The sequence below is a fragment of the Oreochromis niloticus genome, linkage group LG11 (genome assembly GCF_001858045.2).
Source record: "Oreochromis niloticus isolate F11D_XX linkage group LG11, O_niloticus_UMD_NMBU, whole genome shotgun sequence".
Taxonomy (NCBI): domain Eukaryota; kingdom Metazoa; phylum Chordata; class Actinopteri; order Cichliformes; family Cichlidae; genus Oreochromis; species Oreochromis niloticus.
In genome coordinates, this window is record NC_031976.2 from 24,996,999 (window position 1) to 25,024,955 (window position 27,957).

General features: G+C 37.7%; 5 protein-coding genes across 5 annotated transcripts; 3 read left to right on the forward strand and 2 right to left on the reverse strand.

The window, feature by feature from the left end:
* Positions 1 to 121: 121 nt before the first annotated feature.
* On the forward strand, positions 122 to 4,559 carry LOC100698714 (uncharacterized). Its single transcript, XM_025911786.1, has 4 exons — positions 122 to 168; positions 1,160 to 2,033; positions 3,482 to 3,558; positions 3,665 to 4,559. The coding sequence occupies exons 2-4, from the start codon at positions 1,337 to 1,339 to the stop codon at positions 4,289 to 4,291; spliced, it is 1,401 nt and encodes a 466-aa protein (XP_025767571.1). The 5' UTR covers positions 122 to 168; positions 1,160 to 1,336; the 3' UTR covers positions 4,292 to 4,559.
* A 259-nt stretch (positions 4,560 to 4,818) lies between these two features.
* On the reverse strand, positions 4,819 to 8,340 carry tlr21 (toll-like receptor 21; the record flags this gene model as incomplete). The annotated part of the gene is given in 4 exon segments (NM_001311317.1): positions 4,819 to 6,600; positions 6,602 to 6,618; positions 6,620 to 7,890; positions 8,250 to 8,340. Coding segments are annotated over 3 exon segments (2,938 nt in total), but the record flags the coding sequence as incomplete, so codon positions are not given.
* Positions 8,341 to 9,633: 1,293 nt separating this feature from the next.
* Positions 9,634 to 10,994, reverse strand: cnfn (cornifelin). Its single transcript, XM_003458785.5, has 4 exons — positions 10,728 to 10,994; positions 10,346 to 10,471; positions 10,117 to 10,253; positions 9,634 to 9,935 (listed from the first exon to the last, which is right to left on the reverse strand). The coding sequence occupies exons 2-4, from the start codon at positions 10,467 to 10,469 to the stop codon at positions 9,843 to 9,845; spliced, it is 354 nt and encodes a 117-aa protein (XP_003458833.1). The 5' UTR covers positions 10,470 to 10,471; positions 10,728 to 10,994; the 3' UTR covers positions 9,634 to 9,842.
* A 5,077-nt stretch (positions 10,995 to 16,071) lies between these two features.
* On the forward strand, positions 16,072 to 17,898 carry cxcr3.2 (chemokine (C-X-C motif) receptor 3, tandem duplicate 2). Its single transcript, XM_003458801.5, has 2 exons — positions 16,072 to 16,208; positions 16,393 to 17,898. Exons 1-2 carry the CDS (start codon positions 16,119 to 16,121, stop codon positions 17,491 to 17,493), a joined length of 1,191 nt encoding a protein of 396 aa, XP_003458849.2. The 5' UTR covers positions 16,072 to 16,118; the 3' UTR covers positions 17,494 to 17,898.
* A 5,872-nt stretch (positions 17,899 to 23,770) lies between these two features.
* Positions 23,771 to 27,461, forward strand: LOC102076104 (C-X-C chemokine receptor type 3). The gene is made up of 2 exons (XM_013266508.3): positions 23,771 to 24,245; positions 24,558 to 27,461. The coding sequence occupies exons 1-2, from the start codon at positions 23,820 to 23,822 to the stop codon at positions 25,305 to 25,307; spliced, it is 1,176 nt and encodes a 391-aa protein (XP_013121962.2). The 5' UTR covers positions 23,771 to 23,819; the 3' UTR covers positions 25,308 to 27,461.
* Positions 27,462 to 27,957: the final 496 nt, after the last annotated feature.

Here is a 27,957-nt window from a genome sequence, read left to right on the forward strand (position 1 = left end):
TATAATATAAGCAGTACTTTTGACTTACAGTCATCTCAACACTGCAAGATTTTTATTATTATATATTTTTTTAAAGTTAGTTTTTTTTACACAGGATTGACAACAGATCATGTGAACTTGACAGGCAACTTTGATGGGTGTAGTCAGCTCAAGTCATCTTACTATTCAGTAACTATACAGTTACACACTTTATAAATCCTTACAACCATGCATGCACAGAGAAATGTAACCACAGCTATAAAAGTCTGACCTCGATAGGCCTATCTGCTCAGTATCTTATTTTTTCCCCGGTTATTTGAAATGTTTTTCTTGAAACCTAGTTTTCAGTGTGTACAGCTGCACACATATAGTCAAACTATTGTGTCTGTGACTGTAGCCTGCAGGAACAAGTCAAATAATACATTATTTGTTGGACTGATTTTGTGTCTGTAGTTTAATATGATTTAAAATGTTATGCAAATTAATTCCCTTACAGTTTAATTGCACTAATAATGTTAATGTAAAAGAGACATTTTCCAAATTTTATCTATCTCTGCTAAACTATGCCAAGTATGTTACATGCTTTCTTATTATTTTTATGAATTGCTTAGAAAAAATGGCAAGTTGCATTATATATGGTCTACATGTTCAAGTCAAAGCCCACATGATCAGGGATTCAAATTTACATCTAGTCACTTTCACTGAATCATTGGTAAGTTGCTCTTAATTTTACTGGTAGAGTTGACCTCAATGAGCTGCAACCACATCCTGTATTATCAAGCTTTCTTTACTAACTGTGGTTATTTTTCTACAGAATAGGATGCAGCATGAGCCACGTGTGTGGTGAGACCTCTATAAAAAAGGAAAAGTCAACAATTTTCAACAAGATAAAAAGCGTTTCTTTGCAAAAAGATTCAGTGCTCTTCCCAGATATTCAACCCACTATAGTAAGGCAAATGAGGAGAAAAAAATGAAACGACTGAAGACCCGCAAGGAGAGGAGTCAAATAAGAGGTGGCTGGAAAGAGACTTCAAAGATCAAGTCAAATCACCATCATCATCACCATCGCCATCGCCAAAGCAACTTAGATATGGCACATTTGCATAACTGCTGTCATGCTAGTTGTCATTGTTCTTCAAGGAGAAATCCACCATTTCCAAGTATTGTTCCCTCTGTGCAGGAGCCCAGTATCATCACAGACGGCCGCCTGACAGGACACCATGGCCTGTTTAACCATGAGGTGAAGTCTATTGATTTTGAACGCTTGCTAAGTGAACAGCCAAAACTGGAGGAACAAAGAAAAGAAAAGAACACTGTAATTTCACATTCATCTTCAGCATTGCACAATTCTGCTCCAATGTCCACTGATGGTTTGTTGGGAGCTGATACAGATGTTGGGAGCTGTGTGCCATTCAGAAAAAATACAGACCCTGCTTCAAAAGACCACACTGACTGCCAAGAGAAAGAAAAGAAAAACATGCAGTTTGATTCAAAGCAATCAGATGTCACAACAGAGGAGAAACCACAACAACACCTCGCTCTTTCATGTCAAAGTTTTCAAAGCAGCCACTCGTCTAAACACAGCTTCCTCGATGTACTAACAACAGAAACCAAGTGGACATGTGTCGTGTCTGAAAACAGCAGAGAATCACTGCTGACTCCAGTTGTTGACAGAGACAATATAAAGACTTTCAACACAAATGTAAAAGAACGTGTGATTTCTACTCTTGTGCAAACCCCAACTCTCAGTTCAGCCAACAGCTGTGAGATACAGGACAGAACGCAAGATCCAAAGTATGTAATGAAGTTTGTCAGTGCAGTGGCAGCACGTTTGTGTCACCATCTGAAGCTTCCGTCAATGAGCAGGAGAGACGTGCTGTCAGAGAGCAGGGAGGTTTTGTTGAACTCTCTGAGGAAAAGGCATGGACCGTGGCTTCAAGAGAACCTCCTTAGACTTCAGCAACATCGTAGCTTTGCTGTGCATCCCACAAAGAAAGCCCAAGATCATGATCAAGAGCCAACCAGGAAAAATGAAGAGGATCTCTTTGCTGCAGGTGAGCATTAAAATACATTTCCCCATAATATAATGGAAAGCGCAGATTTGTTCAAGATCAGTGTTTTGTTTTTTTAAGTGACAGCTATGTGTTGCACTTTATCTATCACTCTGATAGGGGAGATATTCTGGTGCAGGTTGTAACTGACTATGTCTAATGATCTCCGTTTGACCACAGCTATGCTGGTTGACATGGTAATCATTTTAACTGTGTAACTTCCAGCTGATCAAACATCTGTTTGATAGATGTTATTATATTGTGATACAGATTATATGGTCAAAATCTGCTCATTTTAAAAGTGTTTATGGAGTATCTTCGCATTCATTGTTACTTATAAGTACTTAAGTATAAAAGTGTTTGTTAGTAATATATTGCCAAGCTGATTGGTAAGAAATATTTAAGTTCATACATTTTCTTTTGTTTGATAGCTTGAACATTTACACTGTTTTTTTATGTTAGTGTATTTTAACCATTTAGTCATTCAAAATAAATTAAACTAGTGATAGTGCATGCTGCATCCTGTATGCTCACACACATTATTTTGTTCTTATGCACACAATACAAACACAACTTAAATATACCAATCGAGAATGCACACAAAGTGTTTCCCTTATAGACTGACCATGACCTCCACCTACATCACGTTTACCCGTTGTCACTTTTTCTCCCCGTTTCTTTTAGTGTTTTTGTGCTGTCATGTACTAAAGAATTTACCCTTGCAGTAATTGTTACTCCCCCTCAGCCTTTAAAATGTAGTACAGTTTAAAGGTAGACCTTGTGTGTTCGGTTCAGATTTAACTTTGGCAGAGAGTTGTTGGTACTCCAGCTAGGACCAGCTTCTCTGCCATCAGACTAACAGATGTTTAGTGTAAGTCTGCATCTGTCTATCTATGGTTTTAGAATAATTAACATTTCTTGCACTTCAGTGAGTTGTCATTACCTCACCACTGTGCTCTCTTATACTTGTCTGTCGTTGCGCCACCTCTTCCTTCTGTTGAACAGACGTGCAAAAACAGTTACAGAAGAGAAGTGAAACAATGAAAATACTTTTTTCCCCTTAAAGAATGACTGGATAATGCCTTCTGTGCTAAAATAGTTGTAAAGGTTTATTTACTGTTAAATATCTTTAAACTAATATTTCTGCCGTTTAAAAAAAAAAAAAAAAAGGCAAAAACATTTATCTCAACTCCATGTATTGCATGACAAAGATATTATTTTAATAGGTATCTGTTGTTTGAAGATGGGTCAAAAAAATTAAACCTATCCTTAAAAGTGTTTTGTGTTTGTTTTATGTCAGGAGATGAATTTATGTAAAGAAGAAAGAATACAGAAAAGACACAAACCATCAATTTGGTTTTTACATCATTTTATGTGGTTATTTAAAAAAAAAAAACAGAAGTAGGCATGACATACCTACATTTTTTTCAGTTTTGTTTCCTTATTTTTAGATACCTCTTTTAATATGCCAGCAAATAGACATGCCAGCTGGAAGACCAGTCCACAGCCACACTGCAGTCAAAAACAGGTGAGGCCCTCAGTTTACATTGTCACTCCTACTTAAGTTATTTTCAGATTTCTATAATATAAGATTCTCTGATAATAAATGATGATTCTTTATGTTACTTGTCAAGGTTACTGAGTGGCTGGTGAGCCCTGCGGATACGGCCGACAGTGTTTTGGATGATATCCTCAGACCAAGTCTCTCTCCTCCATTGTTCATGAACTTTCAGACCTGTGAAGCTCCAGAAAGCATTTTGTTTGCTCCTTCTACCACTTTATGCCAGAGAGAAGTGGCTTCTGTACCTGAGAACTGGCAAGGTGGTTTAAACTGGTCAAAGAGCAAAAATTCAGCTATGTTTGGTTCCTTTGAAAATAGCTTCATGGACCAATCCAGCTTATTTGGAAACAGGAGCCTACAGTACTCTGGCAGCAACCCCCAGCCCTTTTTTCCTTACCAATTGCAGCTGCCAGATACATACACAGGAGAGCCAATGCACATTGCCCAGCAGGAAGACCCATTTGGAACTGACAGGTACTCGTGTGTTCCCTCTTTTCCTGCCCCAGTTCACCATCAGAGCAATCATTTCCAACCTTCGAGCCAGTTCAGTCACCCTTCAGCTTGTTCTCCTCTGAAGTCCCAGCACACTGGTATGATGCACTACCCTCCGTCATTCATTCTTGAGAGAGACCCTGCACCTTCCCTTTCTGCTTTCCTGAGCCCTGAGCAATGGTCCTTCCCTCCTATGAGACTGTACTAATGTGTGGTAAAGCTCTCCATAGAGGCATGGCTATCAATATTTCTATGACTGATTAAAGTACAATTGTCCTTTAATTTATGCACTTCAAGGTTTTTGTTTAGTCAGTGAGAAACACGTTATGTTCCCATATTAATATAACCATAGCATTAAGCATAGATGCAATAGCTATCCACTGAAGAGTAGCCTGTCTTCTTCTATTGTCCTGTTTTTGCTGAGTTAAGTAGCCATGCAATTATGCATCATTTTCAACCTTTTGAAGCATTTATGTTTATTTTTGACTTCTGTACAATTAAAAACACAGATGTTATAATGGAATATTATTTGTTTGTGAAAGTTGTGCATCCCTTTAAATGCCAAACAGTAATTTAAAAGAAATTTGTAGAAATTGCATATATACGTCAAACACTGCAAAACATAAAATTAACAAAAGCTGCTCTTACATTTATAACACATTACATTGTATTTTACAACATCATTTCAAGGTTAATTGAGTAAAACAACAAATCACAAATTCTTTTTTTTTTTTTAAGGTTGCAAGTAAAAGTTTTCATCAGATCTCTCTTCCTTAAAGTCTTCAGCTTCTTTGCTCTCATGAGTTGCAGAACATTCTTCTGTCTCTAGTCTGGTCCCTGTTTTTATTGCTCTACGTAGCTGATTCCAGAACAGTTCCTGCGCCTGTGTTGGGTTAGTACAGTCTGAACCAGGCCACTGCAGGTAAGTCTTTTTTAACATTACTTTCCTCATGCGATGATACGAAGACAGCTGCCTCTCAGAGATTGGCTCCAGAAAAACGAGCAGGAGAACATCTCTGTGCTCATCAAAGAGTCTGTAACTGGCGAGCTGGATTTCCAGAGAACACCACTCACTTTGCAGAAAATTCCTGCTCACCACACAAATGGTTTTCCGGCTACTGTATACAGCAGAAACAATATTGTCCACAATATCACGGCCCAGCTCAAAGTCCCTGTGGTGCAGGCAAAGCTTAAAAGATGACCCACCTCCCTCCAAGTTGGGTAACAATTGGTCCATGACCCATTGTTCATCAGATGAGTTATAGGAAATAAATGCATCATATTTACAATTCTCCTCCTCCTCGTGGAGTCTGCTCCACTGCTCGCTAAACCAGGCCCGAAACACATAGTAGCTGTACTTCATTTTCCAGTAGAGTTTAACATAGAATAAGGGAATGATTGTAAACAAGAAGATTGCAGCTGATGTGCTAAAAAACAGGTACATTCCTATATCTCCACGACAAACTTTAGTGTCAAAATTGTGAAATTTGAGTTTTGGATTGTGTTGGCATGACAGGTTGTACAGGTACACCACCTGAACATCTGTGTTATTCTTTGTATAATTTTGCAAAGGAGCATTATTGCAGGTGCAGCTTACAGGATTATCTCGTATGTCAAGGTAACGAAGCATAGGTAGACCCATTAATGCGTCTACAGAAAGAGTCTGCATGGCATTGCGGTTGAGCTGCAGTGAACGTAACTGTGTAAGATTCCCAAAAACCTCTTTGGAGAAGTTCTGAATGCCCATATTTTCTGCAGCCAATCTGGTCAAATTTCTTAGATTTTTAAAGACCCCTGGTTCTAATTTTTTCACCCCAACACAGCAGTTATCCAGTGTGAGGAAACTTAAGTCTGTTAGGTCATCAAAGGTATCAGGAGCAAGATGGTATATGTTATTGTTGGTGAGATACAAAGATTTCAGTGAGTAGAGGCCACGTAGTAAAGTGCGTGGTAAAACGGTGAGTCCGTTAGGTCGCTGCCGATCTAATTTCAGATCAGTCAGTCTGCTGAGATTCATGAATGGTGACTCATGAGTTTCTGTTACGTAGCAAAACTGATTACTCTGTAAATCTAGCACAGTGAGGGTGTCTTGAAATGCATGGTATAAGACAGGGTCAATGTGTTTTAGCTGGTTTCCATCTAGATAGAGCTTGGACAGGCTTTTTAGTCCATCAAGACCCGATTGCTGAAAATGGGTAATCTTATTACCTCCAAGATCCAGTGTATTTAAAAATTTCAGGTTGAAAAAAGTCCTTTTGAAAATGACAGAAATGCGGTTGTTGCGAAGGTTAAGAATTTGCAAACTGACCAGATCTTCAAATGTGACACTGAACAAATCAGTTAAGAGGTTATTGTCTAAACGAAGTGTCTCGAGCTTTTTTAGTCCCTTGAGAGCGTGTTTATGGAGAAATGCAATACTGTTTATGTTGAGTTGTAGCGTCCTGAGATTTGGTGTATTATAGAAAGCATAAGGGTTAACTTTTAAGATGCGATTGTAACGATAACTCAGATTTTCCATTTTTTTTTAAATAAAACGTTTTTGTTTGTTTTACAGTAATTAAGGAAGCTGAGATGGTTGTGCTCTGCTTTGAAGTCTTCTATGTATACATGTCTTTCAAGAAACTCAAGGCAATATGTGTTCTTTAGGTTGTTACGGGATAGATCTAAAGCCCCTGTGATATTAGGACAATAGGACAGTGTGTTATTTGTAAGTATCCTAATCCCATTATTACCCAGGTTCATATTTTTAAGATTTTTCTCTTTCAGCCTTTTTTTCAACAGTATGCATAATTCTTTGAGCATGCTGTCATTGTTCAGTCCTGTACCAGAGAAATCAACATGACTTGGATTGATGTTGCTAATGTTTAAAAACTCCACTATTGTTACATTTGTTGAATGCAAAAGCAAATAATTTATAGTGCTCAAATCAATTTGATCAAAGGCTTTTGTAGGCAGCCGAGAATTGTATGACAAATCTAAAGTGTTGATAAAGCTGAGAAATGAAGGTTGACATCCCAGCGTTAAAAGATTATTTTTGCAAACATACAAAACAGTGAGGGACTGGGGCAGTGACACATTTGAGTGTCTGAGAGAGGTCAAATTGTTAAAGCAAAGATCCAGTGTCGTCAGATTTGTCAGATGTGCCACAGACTTAGCAATGCCTGAGAAATCTGACAGAGAGTTTTGTCTCAGGATTAAAGTGTCTAGCTTGAGAACAGATGAAAAAATATCCCCGGGCAGCTGCTTCAATGCATTGTTGGCCATGAAGAGGGAGGTGAGATTCTGCAGGTCCTTAAACAGAGAAGGGTTGAGCTCTGATATTTTGTTTAATGACATGTTTAGAGTCTTCAGTTGATACAAGCCTTGGAAAGCTAACTGACTGATGGTTGTCAAGGAATTATTATCAATTCCGAGGTGCTGAAGGTCTGCCAGGTTACTAAAGCTGTTGTTAGGAAGGTGCGTCAGACGAGTTCTTAAAATGGTGAGATTGATGGTAGATGGTGGCAGGTCGCTGACAATATCAAAAATATTCATTGCATTTCGATGTATGCAATTGAAAGTTTTTCCATCAGAATCTGCTTCTGCAATGCAGTTCCTGAAGCTGTAACTACTGATGAGTTGAACAGCTGCAAGAACAATTGTAACTGACAGCAGCTGATGAGTTAGGTTTCCCATTTTGTCTTGTTGCAGTGCAAAGAAACAGTTCTTTAAATAACTTCTATCGGCTCGTTTTGTTTGTTTAAATATTAAGTTGAAAACGTCTACAAGGCCTCTGGGTTTTTCATCAGGTGAATGTGGTACAGGAATCTGAGAATAGAGAATACTTTCAAATCAGAAAAAATTCTAATATCAGAATGCAAATTCTTGCTTAAGGTACATCATTGATGTTGTCAGCTTTCTCTTAAAATCTGACAAGTACATTTAAACATTACAAAGAAGTAAATTGACAAACTAGCATTTCATATCTGATTGATTTTTAATCATTTTAAAAATTTTGTAGAAACGGCACACAGGACAACTCATCGCGGCCAAATTATAACAAATAATTAAGTTGTTTTATATACAGGACTACAAGTGTTGCTGGAGTTTTAATGCCTTCAACCGGCATTTTAATTTAGACTTAGTATTTTTATAATTACTTCACTAACCCAAGCTCAGATTCTTACCTGTTCTTGTTGTTGTTAGCGTTTCTTACTAGAAGCAGTTGCAAGTCTCTAGGAATAGTCTCAGCATAAAAGAATCTTCTAATCCTGAGGTGTGAGGAGCGTGTCCCCGAAGAAATATATACGATGAGAACAACTTTGTTCCTCTTTTCTTATGTTTTCATATCCCCTTTCATTATAAATGAATGTTTGCCCTTCTCCTCTTTAGGGTTTCTCTCACGTCATTGTGGTCCACACAGTGCACAATGTTAAAAAGCAACGAATTCATAATTTAATGCTACAGGAATGCAATATAGGGCAAAAATCACAATATCAATAATTTTAGGACGATAACAAAATGCATAGAAAGAGTTGAGAAATAATTATGTATTTTCATATGTGTTATTTTTAATATTCACCCTTTACAAGCATAAATTCTTGTAATTTTGCAAATAAGATATCATTTATTTCCTTTCCTTAGACGATCCCAGGAAAACTGATAACGTCACAATACGTGAAGTTAATCTAATTCATACTTACTTAAATTAATGCCTTCTCAGACAACTTTTTTTAGGTGGCCGCAAATACACTGAGTCAGAAAGAGGAAGCTGTCTATAACAATAAGATGTATAGGAAGAGTTGCGAAATAGTTTTCAGAAATTTTTCACATCATGTGTGCCACTTTTAAGATTCACCCTTTATAAGCATAACTTTATAATATTGATATCCTTTCTCAAACTTGCCCAGGAAAACTGAAAACATGTCCCGATATTTGAAGTTACACTAATTTGTACTTACTCAGATTAATGCTTTTCGCCTCACCCTGTGCCTTTAGACAGCTCTGAAGTACATGGTCAGCCAAAAATAAAACGTTCAGTCAGAAAGGGGAAGATGTCTCCAACTTATTCTTCTTCTTTCATAATCCTTTACAGCTGTGTTCAACTATTTAATCACAACACATTAATTCCAATAGTTTTATTGAAATATTGTTTTTGAGTGGATATACAATTTGCATTCAGACAAATCACTTATTATTTAACACAATTATCTTAAACATTAAAAAAAGAAAAAATATAACGTGCAAATTGTGAACATTATTGAATTATAATGTAGGTAGTAAAACAGTTCTCAGAAATGATTACATTTCAAAAGAGATCCATATATTTATTGAATAGTTATTTGAGTTTACCAGCATAAACTGGTTGATTTTTTTAAGGGTATTTAAGAGCCACTCATGCTGCAATTCCCACATATCCGTCATTATTTTGTTGCTTTGTTGCACAAACTTAGTGTCAGCACAATGAGTCGCTGTCGAACTTTGAGTGAAAAATGTGGGGTTTTCAGCCTCATTCCAAGCCTCCGAGCTCACATGTCAAATATAACAGATATACTATGTAATCCTATTAAACTATAGAATAAAAAAGGAAAAACAAGAAGAAAATGTCAGTTTAGTCCAATTATCTGACTTTTATTCTTATCAAATCCTTTAGCTTTACTACAATGTGTCTATGCCATTTTTTTTATTTTCATAAGATACGGAAACTGAAGAAATACATTTTCATATATTATTTTACTTGGATACTTTGAGGATATCATATCATATCATATATCAAATTTTCAGTTTCCTCTTATCTTCTGCTCACGTGCCATCTGACATAATCCACATGCTGGAATGCAGGCCATTACTAACCAGTCGTCACACACAGAGCCCTGAGGAAAAGCACAGTCACAGTAAACTGGTGACAAACATCATCATATCTTTTTTTACAGAACCTTTTTTTAGAGTGCTGGGATTTGAAAAATGTAATATAAAACACCATCTAGATTTCATCATGATTAGAATTCTAGTCTTCTTGTTTAATAAATGATTAGACATCTGCAGCACACTTACACCAATGTTGTATCTGTTGCGTATGCTTGTCCGTAAAGCAATCAGGGCGCCGGGAAGGCAGGCCAGGCAGCAGCTTTCGTCGCTGTCCTGAGCCACCTTACAAGCCAGGATGCAGGGAACGAATGTTCCACAAAGACCTGGAGGTGAGAGGTGTATCATCATATTTCTGTTCATGTTACACTGTTGGTAAACTTCAGCATCTTCCCACAAAACTCATATAGACACGTACAGATGCCGCAGTCTTCACAGCAGTCGCATGCATTTGTATTCCACTCTGACGACCCAGAGGACACCGTGTACTGTGTGACGGTCACCTGAGGTTGTGCATTTATCACGTTTGTCTGGAATTCCATGGCTGCAAACAGAAGGAAACACACTTGGAGCAATTTAAACATGAAGTTCACTTACTTTACCAGTTTACTTCCTTGTTTATAGAACTTTTGAGACACTTTTACATCGTTTCTTTATAACAAATGTTATATATCCAAATCTGTGTTGTGAAAGCTTCATAAAATTTTATTCCAAACAAAAAGAATTAGATCTTTCTTGATTAGGAGTTTACCCCAAATCAGATATAAAGAAAATCAGTTAGTAGGATGAGTTTAAACTACCTTGATTTGTAGGAAAATTTGCTGTCCACTTCAACTCTTGAACTTAGTATCTGGCTCCTGAAAGCGAGGTCTGAAATTGAAGACTAGGATAGGGTTCACAACCACAGCTCTTATACCCAGTGACACGGTATGCATAGGTTGTAGTTCAGTTTCTATGCTGATATGAGATGGCAAACAATGACCAAGTAAACAGGCCTGAATGTCTTGTAAAGGAAAAAATGTTTGGTTTTGGGGCGTATCACACACCTAAAACGGTGCACCTAGAATGATGCAGGCTTTATCAGCATAATAGCACTCGAGGGACAAAGCGGGAACTTATTGTACATTTACATATCAACAAGGTTGTGACTTCATGGCAGGTGTGGTGTGTGTACATAACAGGGGACAAGCTGAAAAAATTAAATGAACTGTGACGTTTAAGCACATACTCTGTTGACTACACAAAGTGGCACTCCGTATGTACCAGTGACTCAAAAAATTACTCATGAAAAGCATGGAAACGTTATGCTTGTATAATACAATTTAACAAAGTATTTCTGACTTCTAGACTCTTCAAATACCACTTTTGTTGCTGTTCGTTATGGGTTTTTTTAAAATAAAAAAATGTAATAAATCTTCAGTTTATATGTACAGTACATTACATTACATTATTAATCAATGCTTCAGTCTTAAATATGACTAACTTATCTCTGTTAATCAACTCTGTACCACAGGCCTTCAATCTGGCAGTAATTAAACCACTACTTAAAAAGCCATCACTTGACCAGCTTTCTTGACCACTTATCTCCAACCTTCCTTTTATCTCAAAAATTCTTGAAAGAGTGGTTGTAATGGTAATACTAAATGGCTTCTTTGAAGAGTTTCTGTCAGGTTTCAAAACTTTGCAAAGTAAAAAAAAAAGTGTTAGTGAAGGTTACAAATGATCTGCTTATGGCCTCTGATACTAACATCATCCTTTTGCTGTCAGAGGCTATACTTCAGTGCAGCATTCAGTACTGCTGACCACAATATTTTATTAGAGAGATTAGGACAAGTAATAGGTATTAAAGGCACTGCTATGCAGTGGTTTGAATTTTATCTAGACTCCAATTTGTTCATGTAAACCTTCACAAACCGAAGTTTATTATGGAGTTCCACAGGTTTTATACCAGGACCAGTTCTGTTTACATACATGTATATGCTATCATTAGAAGGCACAGCATACATTTTCACCGCTATGCAGATGATCCCCAGCTTTATCTAGCCCTGAAGCTAGATAGCACACACCAGTTAGTTAAACTGAAGGAATATCTTAAAAACATGGATGACTTCTAACTTTCTGCTTCTAAATTCAGGTAAAACTGAGGACATTGTACTCAGCCCTAAAAATCCTAGAAATATGGTCTCTAACCAGACGCTCTGGATGACAGTACCTTGGTCTCCAGTATCACTGTGAGGAATCTTGCAATTGTTCTTGGCGAGAATATGTCCTTCAATACGCACATTAAACAAATGTGTAGGACTGCTTCCTTCCCTTTGTGCAATATCTTTAAAATTAGAAACATCTTGTCTGATCGTAATGCTGAAAAATGACTTCATGTATTTATTACTTTCTGGCTGGACTATTGGAAATCATTATTATCAGGCTGTCCTAAAAACTTACTGAAAAGCCTTGAGTTTATCCAAAATTCAGCAGCAAGAGTGCTAACAGGAAGCAGAAAGAGAGAGTGTATTTTTCCTATATTATCTTCTCTTCACTGGCTTCCTGTTAAATCCAGAATCAAGTTTAAACTCTGTCTCCTCACATACAAGGTCTTGCATAATCAGGCCCCATCTTACCTTAATGACCTCATTCATACACCACTCTGCATTTAATTATGAGCTGTTATTAATCTCAGGCTCTCTCCTACACTGTGTCTTTGTCCTGTTTTTCCCTCCTCCCTCCCAGCCAGTCGGGGCAAGTGGCTGCCCCTCCCTGATCTTGGTTCTGCCGGTGGTTTCTTTCCATTAAAAGGGCGTTTTTCCTTCCCACCATCGCCAAGTGCTTGCTCATAGGGGGCCATCAGATTCTTGGGGTTTTCCCTGTATTATCGTATGGTCTTTACTATATTACAATATAAAGTGCCTTAAGGCAACTGTTTTTGTAATTTTGCACTATATAAATAACGTTTTTTGAATTGAACTGAATACATTAGTTGACATGATGATTCAGTGTAGTAATAAAAAAATCTGAAATACTGGAACAATATTGTCTCTTCATCACAGCACTTACAAGTTCGTTTTTTAGGGCTTTCTAAAGTCATTGATCAGCACTTGGACCAAGAGGTTTTTGACAAACTCCTCTCCTCACATCAAATTTGTCCCCATACATCCTCATCCTTTACACCGAACACTGAATCTCTTTGAGGTTGCTGAGTTCGCTTCTTTACATAATGCACACCGGTAATGGTACACCTGTCCACTCATCCAACATCATTATTTAATCTGCTGATGACACAACTGTAGTTGAGCTAATCTCAGGTGAAGGTGAGTCAGCATACAGATATGAGATATGCCCATCAGTGTGGTGTTCAGTGAGCATACTAGCTTAGCACACCTATAGGACTAAAGAGTTGATATTGAAATACAGGAAAAGCTTGACTCAAACCCAGCCTTATTTTGTATTGACTGTGGAAAGCTTGTGAGTTCCTCAGTGAGACTCCACTTTCTGCTGTTATAACATAATTCACATCAGTGTGGTATGCACGCTGCTCTGTGGCAGAAAAAAATGGTGCCGCAAGCACTGCTGGAGAAAAAACCACAGGTTGCTATCTGTCAACCCTAGAGGACATTGCCACCTCAGACCAAAAAAAACGTCATCAGACACTGCTCTCATTCCAGTTAGGGACTTCTTCTTCGTCTAAAACATGCACCTCTAGATTGAGAGACCCTTTTTTTTCCAAAGGCTATCTGTGTTCTGAACACTTGCATCCACCAATAAATAAATACACGATAACTGACTCATGCTGCTACTTTTTTATTTCAATAAAGCTGCAAAATACAAGTGTAAAATGTCACATTAATAAAACACTTTTTTTTTTTACATTGGGTCACATGAGAAAAAGTTTGAATTTAAACATGGAAGCATAGTGTTTGAGGGGCTGTCAGAAGAACAAAGGTGTGTGCCTTTGTCTTTACTGCAGTAGCGTATATACAGATATGTTATAAGTAAAAAAGTATTGTTTTTGTTTCAAAGTTCTAATTTAAACATTTCTACAAGTAAGATACAAAAACACGTATGATGTTACACAATAGCTTAATTTTCCAGGAGACCTTCGGTTGAGACAGATGTAACCACAACAGTATTCAGTTCCTCTCAAACGAATGCACTGGTCGTTTTTCAAAAATAACACTTATAACGTGAGGGGATATGGCTCACTCAGACTATCCAGCCTCTGTCTAGTTTATGACTCATTTCTTAACAGAATTTTTCAACTTGGATTTGAATGTTCCTGAACCTGACTATGCAATTATCTACTGCTTAAACATACTTTTTTTTTCACGTTTTCACTTTAGTTTAAAACTTGTGGACTGAATTTCACCATCAGTGGAGTCTTTTAGTGTCATTGGTGCCCAAACCTCATAAACTTTTAAAGTTTTTTAAAGTTTGCATAGAGACATCATCTGCAGGAAATCATCTCTACCACAGTTCAAGCAAACGATATATTCTGATGCCATCCCCTTAACCCTATGTTTAATTTAACCGCAAAGATAAACGCGAATAATGTCATATCCTGTCTTCTTTTAAAACCTGCACAATCATTGAGCCTTCAGTATCTCTTTCACCAGCCTGCACCAGCTTGTATCCTGTTTTTATAAAAGTTCGGAAGGTAAGCTCTATTCATATATATACATATATATATCCAGCTTTAGTAGTTTTAACTGAATGACTTTAATTAAGTCACGTCTGTGAAGATTCTCAGTCATCCATTGGGGGGATACTCCCACTGGATTTAAATCTGGGACTCTCAGCCATTTGACCTTAGAACTGAAGAAGCTTCTCGGATGAGAGGTGAAACATCTTCAAGCAACTTAAAGAAGTCCAGACGCTTTTTTCTTTGCAAACTCCTTTGACTTAATTAAGTCACCCACTGCTTCCTAACACAAGTTTTTTAAAAGTATTTTCATCTTAACTCACTTTAAAATTTATATATTTATACCCTGTGTGTCAGTCGAGTCTTTTAGTATTTAGCATACTAATTTAGTAAAACAGTTTTAGCATTTATTTCTAAATGCTAAAACTTAGTTTTAGCATTTAGAAATGTTAAAACTGTTCTCGGAAGTGAATTTATTTTTAATTCACTTCTTGTTGATCTCACTGTGTTATTATTGTGTGAATGCTGTAAAGCATTCGCACTATTGAGTTCCTGTTTCTGTTTGTTTGAAGTACCTCTAACATTGTTTCTGCACACAGTTTATGTCCTATTGTCATCCTTTAAACCAGGGGTTGGGGAACTCGAGGCCTCAAGGGCCGGTGTCCTGCGGGTTTGAGATTTGTCCTTGATCCAACACAGCTGATTTTAATGGTTAAATTACTTCGACGTGTCTTGAAGTTCTCCACAGGCCTGGTAATGAACTAATCATGTGATGCAGGTGTGTTGACCCAGGGTGATATCTAAAACCTGCAGGACACCGGCCCTTGAGTAATATATGTAATGCATATTTATAGAGAGATCTTATGTTTTCAGTGAGGGATGGGTTGTTTTTTTCAGAAGTCACCAATGTTTGAAATCACTAAATAAATCTTATAATGCAGTCCTGCTGAGCTCTAAACAGTTTTATATTTTCACATTCTGACATAGTAAAGTCACAAAAACTGGAAAAGAAAAATACGCCTGAAGAAACAAACAAACAAACAAACAAACAAACAAGTTACTACATTGTAGGTTGAGTGAAATGCTTCATATGTCAAAGCAAGTTGAACTTGCAGCATAGTGGTGAGTGTAAAATTTGTGCCAACAAAGAACTTTCACTTCTCCTTTAGTTGTGGAGGATTTCTTTGCAAAAACAACTTTCTGCTTTTTAAAGCCTGGCTATATATTGTTTTTTACTTTATGATATGTAATCAATTTATGTTTTCAAAGAAGATACATTTTCTTCTAAGTTTTCTTTGCAATGGAATATTTTTCATATGAAGCACAGTAGTCATGCTCAGTCTGTCTGGCCGACGCTTACAGCTAGGTGGAGACATGGATTAAAAATATGTGTAAAAATTTTCCTGAAACAGTCATCAATTCCCACTTTAGCTATGTTTTCATCTGTCTAAAACTGAAAAAAAAAACAATCAGTTCCTGAAATTCGTACTTCTTCTTTCTGATCCTCTGACATCTGGCTACGGCAAGATGTGAAAAGGGATGTTTGGCAAACGTGTTTATGAGAACAGTGTACTCTCATCTCCCTTGGAAGGTTTTAGGTCTTCTGCTGGCTCGCCGTCCAATCCCAGATTCAGCCATGTCAATCACAGTGAGTGGGGATTGTTTTTAAAATTTAGTTATTAATTTCATTTAGTTATTTAGTTGTTATGCATAATTGTTCATTAGGAAACACAAAGTGTTATATGAAACTTGTCCAAAAGCCAGTCTTTTTTTTTTAATTACCCAGGTCTTTGAAATATATTGATGAATTCTGTATCTCTGTCTTGTCACAGGAGTATGATGATTATTATGGAGAAAATGGGACAGACTACAGTACAGATTCTGTTGCATCCCCGTGCTCACAGGAAGACATCTATGGTTTTGCAGAAAAGTACTCCCCTGTGGTATACAGCCTGGTGTTCGTCTTGGCAGTTGTTGGCAACGTGCTGGTGCTGTGTGTGATCAGACGCTACAGAATCTCTCAGAGTGGTGGAGCTTGTGCCTTTTCCTTAACAGACACCTTCCTCCTTCACCTGGCCATTTCTGACCTTCTGCTGGCCTTCACTCTGCCCCTGTTTGCAGTGCAGTGGGCTCACCACTGGATGTTCGGCTTGGCTGTTTGCAAGATCTCAGGTGCTCTCTTCTCCCTAAACCGGTACAGTGGCATCCTCTTCCTGGCCTGCATCAGCTTTGACAGGTACCTGGCCATCGTTCACGCCATCAGCTCAAGTTGGAAACGAAGCACATGCCATGCTCAGTTTGCATGTGCCATCATCTGGGCAGTCTGTCTGGGCTTGAGTGGAATTGACATTTACTTTAAACAAGTGGAGATGATAGACATTGTCGGTCAGCAGAGGGGGCCCGTGTGCCAGGTGTGGTTCACTGAAAACCCTTTACAGTGGCAGGTGGGGCTGAAGTTTGTCAGTGTAGTTCTGGGTTTTGGGGTTCCCCTCCTTGTTATGCTCTACTGCTACATCCGGATCTTCAGGTCTCTGTGCAATGCCTCTCGCCGCCAAAAGCGCAAGTCTCTCCGCCTCATCATCTCCTTAGTGTCTGTATTTGTAATCTGTTGGGCTCCATACACCTGCTTCCAGCTGGCAGATAGTCTGCTAAAGCTGGGTGTGTTAAGTGAATCCTGTGAGCTTGGCTATGTGCTTGACGTTGGAACTCTGATCACTGAAAGTCTGGGGCTGTCACACTGTGCCCTCAATCCTCTGCTGTACGGCTTTGTAGGAGTGAAATTCAGGCGGGAGCTAGTCAGAATGTGTAAGGGGCTACTGGGACAGAGGAGCTGGCTGGCAATGGAAGGGTGGCGAGAGCGAAGGCTTCGAAAAGCCACGGGATCGTTCAGTTCTGCAGAGAGTGAAAACACCTCCTATTCTGTCATGGTGTGATTTTAGTCAGAGATACATAAAGAGAAAGGAAGGTGAAAATATATTTTTGTGGTTTTGGGTGTGAAGATTGTATAGTAAAGTGAGGTGAAAACTGAAATAAAATGTTCTCAAAATTATTTGCTACATGTTATTGGTGCTTTGCCAAGTTTTTGGAAGTCTGCAGTTTGTATTGTTTTGATTTCTTTTGTGTGTGACATGAGCCATGGAGTAAAACCAATTGCAAAATGCTGATGGTGTCACAAAATATTTCTTGCTAACTTACTGTGAAATTTTTGATTTCTACATACTCCTAAAAAGCTTGATCAGCAGTATTGGGTAAAGTTTGCATAAGTACTCAGAGTCAGATCTCATGTATTTATTCCCAGTAGATTGTAAATTTTAAAAAGATTTTAAATTTATGTCATAACATGTATAAATCAATCATCCTGTTTGTGTGCTTTAAAATGTTTAGTGTGGCATAAGATGAAATGGTTATGGCTCATCTTAAATTTTGTATGCATCATTGAAACGCAACTTTTATTTTGACTGATGCCGAATACTTTTGTATTAAATGTTTTAAAGAAAATTATTGTTGAGTTGTCTTTTATGTATTTTTTCATTGCTTCCCTACAGGTTTATTTTTTGCCAGGAATGCCATTAACCTCTTTAATCTAGCATGAAAATACTGAAAATACTGAAAATACCACAAAGCTAATAAACTTTATGTTTTGCACAAGAAAGCACTCTTGGCTGGAAAGCTGAAGGTTGACAGAGCTCACTTCCACGTGCGACTGGAAATTCCAGGAAGACAGATCTTTGTTTGTCTTGCTTAATTTTTATTATAGAAAACTGCATGTGGCACCATGGTGTAGTGGTGAATACATTTGCCTGACATGCAAAATCTCCCCAGTATGTGCCTAGATAAATGGTGGTGCATCAGGAAGATTATTTGCCATAAAAATAAAAAAAAAAAAACCTCTGCCATATCAAATATCACATATGCAGACCCACTTTCTGTGTTGAGTCTTTCAGAAATAAGGGAGCAACTGGACGTAACATCTATTTGGAGAACTTTGATGACACACATTTTGGAGTGGTCCGAGTTTGACAACAGAAAGAATTTTCACAAATGAGTGACTCATTAGCTCTAAGCCATTGCAACACAGCTGCACTTGCAACATTTACTTGAGGCACACTGTCAAGTTTAACGGAAGATTAATTCTCAAGATAAGAACCTTAACCTTCATAAACCACACTGGTTGCTAAACGTGAAAAGCCACTTACAGGTAACCATGCATTAGTCAACAAATAATAGAAACTGTAACTAAAACATCAACTCTGATCTTTCATGAGCCAAATCCGAGGAGCCGTTACTAGACCCGACATTTGTTTTAATAAGAAGAAAAAGTACCAAAAGGTTCAGAAACACCTTATGTTTGATAACATCATTAATTAAAAAAATATATATTTATTTCAAAAGTATTTGTGTGGTTGTGAGATTTAAATGTGAACAGATCTGACCTTAAAGTACCTTTAATGAAAAAATTTGATGTACATTAAAATTAGACAAAAAAGACAAAAACATTTGAATCTACTTGAGAATTACACATTTCAAAATCAGCAAACTTTTAAAGTGATATTTAGTACACTGTGTGTCTATTATTTGAAGTTAATTTAAATAACACTTACAAAATAGTGGCTGTGTTATGAGACCTGCTTGTTTCTACGAAGACAGATGGCCTTATATTACATTACATTGGCCAACTGAAATGAAACAACACACGAGTGCTACATTAAGTTAAACCGTATGTTTACAATACGGTACAACATGATTTCCTGTTTTGGACCTTTCTATTAGAAAATCCAGACTTCTGCATCAGTATGCAATGTCAGACATAAAATAATACAATAGAAAAAACACATATAAAGTCTGATTACATGTAAGAGGATTGCCCTCTGGTGGAATCTGATTAAACACCAGTGTAGATTAAAATAATTTGCCTGGTGATTCAATAATATAAACAGTGGTGATTATAGAGTCTTGTGGAGTCCTAAAAAAATCACAGCACATCCTTTCATCACCTTTACATTACTGTGCAAAATTCTTAAGCCTTTGCTTCCAAGGAGTCACACTTTGGACATGTTTACTCATTTTTCATTTTTCAGTATAGTCCTTGTACCTGTGTCATGGTCTCCTGGTCCTTCTCCAGTTGGAATAATCTGGCAATCTCTGTTGGGCTCACTATGGTGGGTAGGCTACTACTGATAAAGAGGTGATTTCAGATTTACCTGCGCGCTCTCTTTTTACATGCCCTCTGCTGTCAAGAGAAGGAGTTGTTTAAAAGGGAGAAGTCAGGAATCAGCTGTTTTGATAGAATTTGGAAACAGAGTTTCAGAGGAGACAGAGCCACCAAGAGAAGATCACTCACCTGCCCCACTGCCAAAAGCCTGACTCATGCTAAATTACACAAGAACTGGACTGAAAATCAGTGGCAATGGGTCTTATTGAGTACGGAATCCAAATTTTTAAAATGTGGTTCAAATTACCATAAAGTAGTACAGTCCAGCTTTCTATGCCAGGTAAGATAAAGCACATTTACTATCATATCACTCAGATTTTGTATTTCAAAATCAACGCCTTTTGACATTTCCAATGTAAAAACCTTCAAAAGTCTTCAGGTCTTTAAATGTGGCAGAACTGAGGAGGGAAAAAGCTTCTCAAACTGCAGAGCTTCATGCGAAGTAAGTACATTTATTTGGATATGTCTCAATCAACCTTCAATAGTTACTGACTTTTATAAAGTATTTTAAAGTTATGTTAAAATACTTTATAAATGTTTTATTTGCAGCAAAGTAAGTCTGTTTGCAGTCTTTTTGTATCTGTTTGAATTCCTATGCGTGCACATTTACTGGAAACAGTTGCCCTGAACACTTCTGATTTTATAGAACCTTTGATATTTACTTACAAATGCCTATATTCTGCCTAATCCTGCCTCACAGTGCCACCATCTCGAGAACTTACTTGAGTTTTACCCAGAGACAGTGAAACAGAGGAGTGCACGACCTATGTCCTATGGCACAAAGATTGTGCCATAGGTCACACGATGTGATGTCAAAATCATAAAAATTACATATGGTTATGGGGATGAGCAATTAATGTCCCATGGGGCCACATGAGAAAATGGGGCTGCTATGAAGAGCTGCTCGAGTAAGCTGAACTCTGTTCTGCTCATTATTAAGTTTATCCCTTTATAAGTTTATTCGTGTGGCCCTGCACAGCAGTCCCAATTTGTTATGTAACAGCTGGGGGAAATCAATTGCTGAGCCCTGTTCGCACTGCAGAAGTTATGTTTTTAAGTTTACATTTTACAGGCAATTACTGTATTTCTTGGACTATAAAGTGCACTTAACCCATTAAATCCCAAATTTTTCCCTGGAAAATAAGTGCATGCATTTTACTCCTTAAAATTCCCCTACACACAATATGTTTAATTTTGTTAATGTAATAGGGGGTTAAAATGGCAACAGTTGTTGCTTGTGGGATTAAATGGGTTAAGATCCTTTAATTTTCTAAAACCGCTCGATGTATTGTCAGAGCATTACAGCTACTGTAGTCAGGAGCCTCATAGAGTAATACATACTGTGCTTCAACATAATATTATTGTGTGAGTATAAATAGTTTTTTAAGAAGCTGCTTACTCACCATTTCTTCTCCTTTCCAAGTTTCCCTTGCTCCTTTGTTTGTTTCTCACTTTGAAACTCACTAGAATTGTACAAACTCTGTTTTTTGCCTTGTACGCTGTATTTACATTGACATGTTTGCACATGATTGAATTTATCACTGTTTACCTTTGCTTCAGTTTCATCATTGGTCTTTGACTGTGAACTTAATGTAATTAGGTTTACTTAAACAGCATCATGCACACCACTTGAAAAGGGATTGAGTGGAGTCAGGATTCTGCTTCAGTTTTAGGTTTGTCAGTCTTGACCCTCCTCCCCATCTCACAATTTTACAATATCAACAGCTCCCTCTAGTGTTAGCGGCTCTTATTGTAGTGCTTTGTCAGTTTTGTGCCCCTCAATTTGCCAGGTACAGGTTGTTAGAAAGAAGCAACTCTGAAGTGGGTTAATGGGACCTTTTTTCGTCAATAAAGGTATAGGTCTCAGAGATTGAGCCTGTGTAGAGCCCTCTCTTTTTGCAGACTATCTTTAGTGTTTTTAGTTGAAGCTCTTGCAGCAAGATCTTTTCAGTGAAGCAGTGAAGTTGTTTTTGACTTGGATTAAGTTTGACTGTGCTCCAGTATTTCCCGTTGAATCCAGATCCTTGGCTGAACATGCAGAACAGGGTCATTGTACTCAATGGGATGAGATAGCAACACCCTCTGAGCATTAAGACACTCATAGGAAGACGAGGGGATAGCACAATATTTTATCTATAAAAATGAATTTAGTCTTTAAGATTGAAAGTAAAATCCTTGTCTGAGGGTGCTTTCCAAAGTATTATAAAATCAAGGCTATAGCCTTGTGTGGGATCCACATCCCCAAGAAAACCTGTTTTTGGTTTTTGGTTTTCAAAAACAGCCTAAATGTCTAAACAGGAACAAACTCAACTTAATTAACCTGGTTCGACACATAACTGGAAGCTTATAGGAACTGCTTTCAGTCAGTCAGAATTCTCTGTAAAAGCACCTGAAACATGAAGTTTTTAACTGCTGATTGTTAAAAAAAAAAACATTATTTACAACTGCGTTGCTGCTCAATTAATCAATAAAGCTTGAACATTAAAAATTCTTCTGCAGCCCCCACCCCCTCCTTTGTTTTACTTCATCAATTTCTACTATGGATTTTGAGATAAGTTTTTCATTATGTTCGTCTGTAGATATTTTCAAAGGTTTGCATTTGCATTGTGTTTTCTTTGCTTGGTAAATTTTACATTATTTTCACCACAAAGATGATGGCAACTCATTTTTCTGCCATCTTTCTGGCAAATAAAGAACATTAAACAAACTAGTCAACAGGCTTCAAATAACACCTGAATCACTGAGACCGGTACACCTCATCAAATGAATTTACCAACTGTTTTGAGAGCGTTTTTCTAAAACTCCTTGGATAGCTTTCAACAACAAGTAAGTCAATTTTCAGTGAATAGTCACCCAAGAGTCCTTTAATTGGTCTGTTAACCCTGTGAATATACTGTAATATTGCAAACAGAATTGTTTATGCATTTTAACATTTCACACAAAAACATAAATAAATGTATTAAAAAATACATTGATCATGTCATCTTGTTTCTATTACAACACTGTCCAGAAATCGGAAAAGCGAAATATTATAACCTGCCAACAAATGCAGGTGTGAGCCCCAAATAGACAAAATAATTTTTGTCCTATCACGTTCAACTGCTGGTGCACTAGGAAGTACAGAAAACAACAAAATAAACAGTGCTTATTGCAGATTATCTAATATACAAGCATACTTTGTATGTGTGGCTGTTAATGTTTTTCTCTTCATGTCCATTTACATGCTATTCATTACAGCCATCCTCAGATAACAAGGGAGTTGCAAGTTTCTACGTTTGCTTGAGGCTCCCTGTCAAGCTTAATGGAAGATTAACTGTCAAAAACCAAACGCTGACTGCTAAAATGTAAAAACACACAGCTGGGAAATAACAAACAGAAAGCTTTGGAAACACCGGGTTAATCTTGTGTTTAATAACTGCATTATTTTTATCTAAAACATTTATTAAGTGCCATGGTCCTTGGTCTTTGACCCAGTGTTTTGAGTTTGTTTTTCTTTGTCCTTAGTTAAGAGTAGTCTTATTTAAGATTTCCTGTGTTTTCCCAGGATAATTCCTCCCTCCTTAATTATTTCATGTGTTTTTAAGCCCGCGGATTTCCTCAGTTATTGGTTGGTTTTACTTCTGTCTCCCATGCTCTGCTCTAGTCCTGCTGCCAAACAGCTGCATATTACATAAAGAAAACAAAGGCTAACACGATAGACAGCTGAAACTAAAATAAAGTAAAGCTTCACTTTCTGTTTTGGACCTTGTTAGAAATTCCAGAATTTTGTGTCACTATGGCAATTTCTGACATAAAATAATGAATTACATGAATGACAAATAACAAATATTAATAATTGGCAATGAAGTGGCATTTTTGAGAAGAAATTAAAGTGTTTATAACTCTTTATGTGCATGAGGGGCTTTAAGCTACCAATCTGTGAGTGGGGGTGTGTCTATGTTAGGAGTTTCCTATGGGGAGATTTCAGAGAACTGACTTCACTTTCTGATCTACAGCTTCTGAGGCACTGATGTATTTTTGTCTGTTCTGTTTTTGTCTCCACAGTATATGGACATGGCACAGCTGCATGTGGAAACTGACGGAATCTTAAAGTTGGAAGACTATTTGGAATATGGCCAGAACAACACCCATGATTATGATTACGATGCAGCAAATACAGTGAATAGCCCTACAGTGTTTACAGTGTTTAACAGTACAGTGGATAATGTTCCTGTGGAAAGAGGCAGTGAGGCAGTGTGGGTCCCTGCTCTGTATGCCGTAGTGTTTTTTGTTGGAATCCTGGGAAATATTATTCTCCTGACAGTTCTGGTTCAAAAAAGGAGACTGTGGAGCCTATCGGACACCTTTATTCTCCACCTGAGTTTTGTGGATGTCCTCCTCCTGTTGATGCTGCCCTTCTGGGCTGCACAGATGACTCAGCTTTGTGACTGGTTCTTTGGGACTTTCAGCCAGATGTTTGGGGTTGTTTTCAAGGTAAGAACCAGATGTTGTGTGAAACAGAGACTGAAAGTGAAAACAAGACATTTTCAGTGAAGCTGTGACAAAGCTGAACAGAGTCATTGTACAACAGTATGACAGTGACATCCACTGAGTATGAACAGAGTCATTGTTCTCAACAGTATGACAGTGACATCCACCGAGTATTTAAAATTTTCAAAGAAGAGAACAAGATTAGAAACAGAGGTTTAGAGTAGGAGAGAAGTGAAAGGGAAGAAATGAAGTGTAATTTTTATAGATGTTAGAGGTTTGTGTCTTACACTAAAAGTTTTCTCTATCTTCTTCCAGCTCAACTACTACTGTGGGATCTTTCTGCTGGTTTGCATCAGTCTTCAAAACTACCTCTCTGTCATCCATGACATCCAGTTGTATTCCCACGGGAGGCGCTGGTTAGTTCATATCAGCTGCCTGTTAGTCTGGCTTATCTCTGTCCTCCTCACTGCACCTGACTGGATTTTCCTGGTGGGTAAAAATAATTACACAGAAGATAATACTTGTGTTAATATCTACCCTCAGTCTGGAACTGACTGGCAGTTGTGGTCACGCCTGCTACACCATATATTTGGCTTGGTGCTACCTGGAATCATGTTGATGATCTTTTGCTCACATATGCTACGGCGGCAGTGCAGCTGTAATGGCCTCCCAATCCAGAGAAATATCACCGTCATCCTGTCTCTAGTGGTCGTATTCTGTCTGTGTTGGATGCCGTACAACTTCATACTTGCTTTGGACACTCTCCAGAACAGACTTCAGGATCCTCCTAACGATTCACATGAAAGTTCTGAAAGTTCACTAAAAACACTTCTCATGGTCACCTCTGCTATAGGCAGCCTTCACGCCAGCCTGAGGCCTCTGCTGTATCTCGGCCTGTGTGGAAACTTCAGGCAACACTTACTGGCCATGCTGAGATGTAATAAAACTGAACCAGAAAGCTCACTTTGGGATCTTGGTGTAGGCCAGAGACAGCAGCCTGATCGCGGTCAGGTTCAGCAGGAAGAGCTGGAAAAGATGATGGCTGTAGAGAATCAGTCAGCTTAGTAAAGATGAACAGACAGAAATGCCCTCTTGTGACTCAGATGTGAGCAAAATACTGTTACACTCCTGACTATGGATTGACAATTAATGAATTAACACTTTAATGGCCACACCAAGAAAAACCATTGAAACTGTTTTTCTTTGTATTTTTTATTCCTTTGACTAAGAATAACAATAATTCAAACTGAATTTAAATAGACGCCTCTCCCAAACGGTTACCTCTAATCAACGTAATCGATGTAACACATACCCTATCTATGTTTTCATCTTGTTTTGCTTTTCCTTTCAGCTGGGTTGCCACAGCAGATTATCTGCTTTCATTTTTCCCTATCCTCAGCATCCATCACTGTCACACCAACCCTCTTCATCGTCTCTTTCACTACATCCATAAATCTCTTCTGTGGATTGCTCCTGATTGGCATCTCCACATTCAGCATCCTTTGTCCAATATATCTCCAATCTCTCCTCTGCACATGTCCAAAGCATCTCAGCCATGTCTCTCTTTGTCTACAAACTGGTCAACCTGAGCCATCTCTCTGATGTACTCATTTCTAGTCTTGTTCACTCAAATGAAAATCTGAACATCTCCAGCTCCTGTCCTTTAGTCAGTGCTGCCGAGTAGCCTTCTGACTGAAAGTAAAATCAGCATAAAGGAACATGTTGACTTATTTAATTGTTAATTTGTTATTTTAATTTTATTTTTGCTTTTAAGATTTTTGCTTAAAATGTGTGTTTATGTCTAAAACATTTTTTATAATGTTCCACATGTTCTTTATACAGCTAAAACTTTTACATCAGCAAAAGTGCCATTTATTATTCCGTCATCAACAATATACAGTATTTCCAAACTACGTACATTATTTTCTTCCCATATATAGTAAAATGTACCAATTATCCATATAGTTGATAGTAAATTTTTTAAGAGTTGGTTTTAAATGTGCCAATTTAAAGAAGTGTTTGAACATGCTAAATGAACTGTGTAAATCTCTGTAGATTGTGAATTTCAACTTTGAAAGATGTAGTGCTTTGTGGATAGTTTTTAAAACAAACTCTTTAAGAAATTTTGTGAGGAAAAAACTGCAGTGAATTTAATTATTTCATTAATTAGCAAAAATGTATTTATCTTTTAAAATTGAAAGTAAAAATCCTCATTTAAGAGTGCTTTATAGAAGTATTCCAAGACAAAGTGTATGGCCATGGTTGGCATCCACATCGTCTGGAAATCCTGCTTTTTCCAAAAGCAGCATGGATATCTACACATCAACAAACTCAGTGTAATACACTTGAGTCCCCGAATAAAACAGATGGAGTTGTATACCAGTCTTATTTAAAGGATTGCTTTTATTCAGTCACAGTTCTCTGTAACAGAAAGCATTACAACATTAAAACATTCAATTTTGTACCAGTCACTAGGAAACTGTTACTTACTCTGTACTCTACTGTAACTTTGTACTGTCCACTTTCTGCTGTGGCAAAACAAATTCCCCACATGTGGGACTAATAAAGCTTATCTTATCTTATCTTACACTCATACTGATCAGTATTCATGCTCTTTGAACTTTTCCACATTTTTCACATTGCAATCACAAACCGAAATGTATTTTATTCAGATTTTATCTGATAGACCAACATAAAGTGGTGCAAAATTGTGAAGTGGGAGTAAAATGATACATGGTGTTAAACATTTTTTACAAGTACAAATTTGAAACATGTGGCATGTATTTGTATTCAGTCCCCTGAATCAATACTTTATCAAACCACCTTTTGCTGCAATTACAGCTGCAAGTCTTTGCAGGTATGTCTGTACAAGCTTTGCATATCTACAGACTATATTTTTTGCTCATTCCTTTTTTTCAAAATGTCAATAGAAAATTGTAGTCAGTATAATCTTTTAATAATATAAGTTTGCATATGATAGAATACTGCATGATGACCTCTTTATAACTCAGACTGTTTTGATTCACTGTGACCCGTTATCATGCAGGGAAGGAGCAGTACCTGCTAGATAAGAGCTTAATGAGCAGTTTCACTTTGTACCAGGTAGAGGAGCCTCTCCTGGCACACGCACACACGCCACACACACACACACACATATATCCGCACATGCTCACGCATCAACATTCCATTGAACAAACGTATTACTCTTCTTGTGTATAAATAAAGACCAGGGCAGTGGCAGAGCGCGAGTCTCGGAGCCCTCACTCCAGGTGTGAGTGCTCTGTGGCTGCCCTTGCATGCAAGTAAAACTGTGTGTTTCTCCTCTCTGATTCTCAGCTGAAGAAGTGTCTTAGAGTACATCTCTTAACACAAAATAGCTTCAGTTCGGTCAGACTGGATGGAGAGCCTCTGTTAACAGCAATTTTCTAGTCTCACCAGAGATTCACAATAGTAATTACATCTGGACTCCTGCTTGAGTCATAATCCTTTTGCAGCCTTGAACAGGTTGAACATCATGTGGCTGCCACCACCATGTTTGATGGTGGGGATGGGGTACAGTGTTAGTTTTCCACCACACAGCATTTTGCATGTAGGCATGTCAAGCCTGTCAGTTTAGGTGGATGAGCATGCCTTGGTAGTTTGCAGTTGTGCCACACTCTTTCCATTTTCAGATGAGGGATTAAACATTGCTTTGTGAGATGTTCAGAGTTTGGGA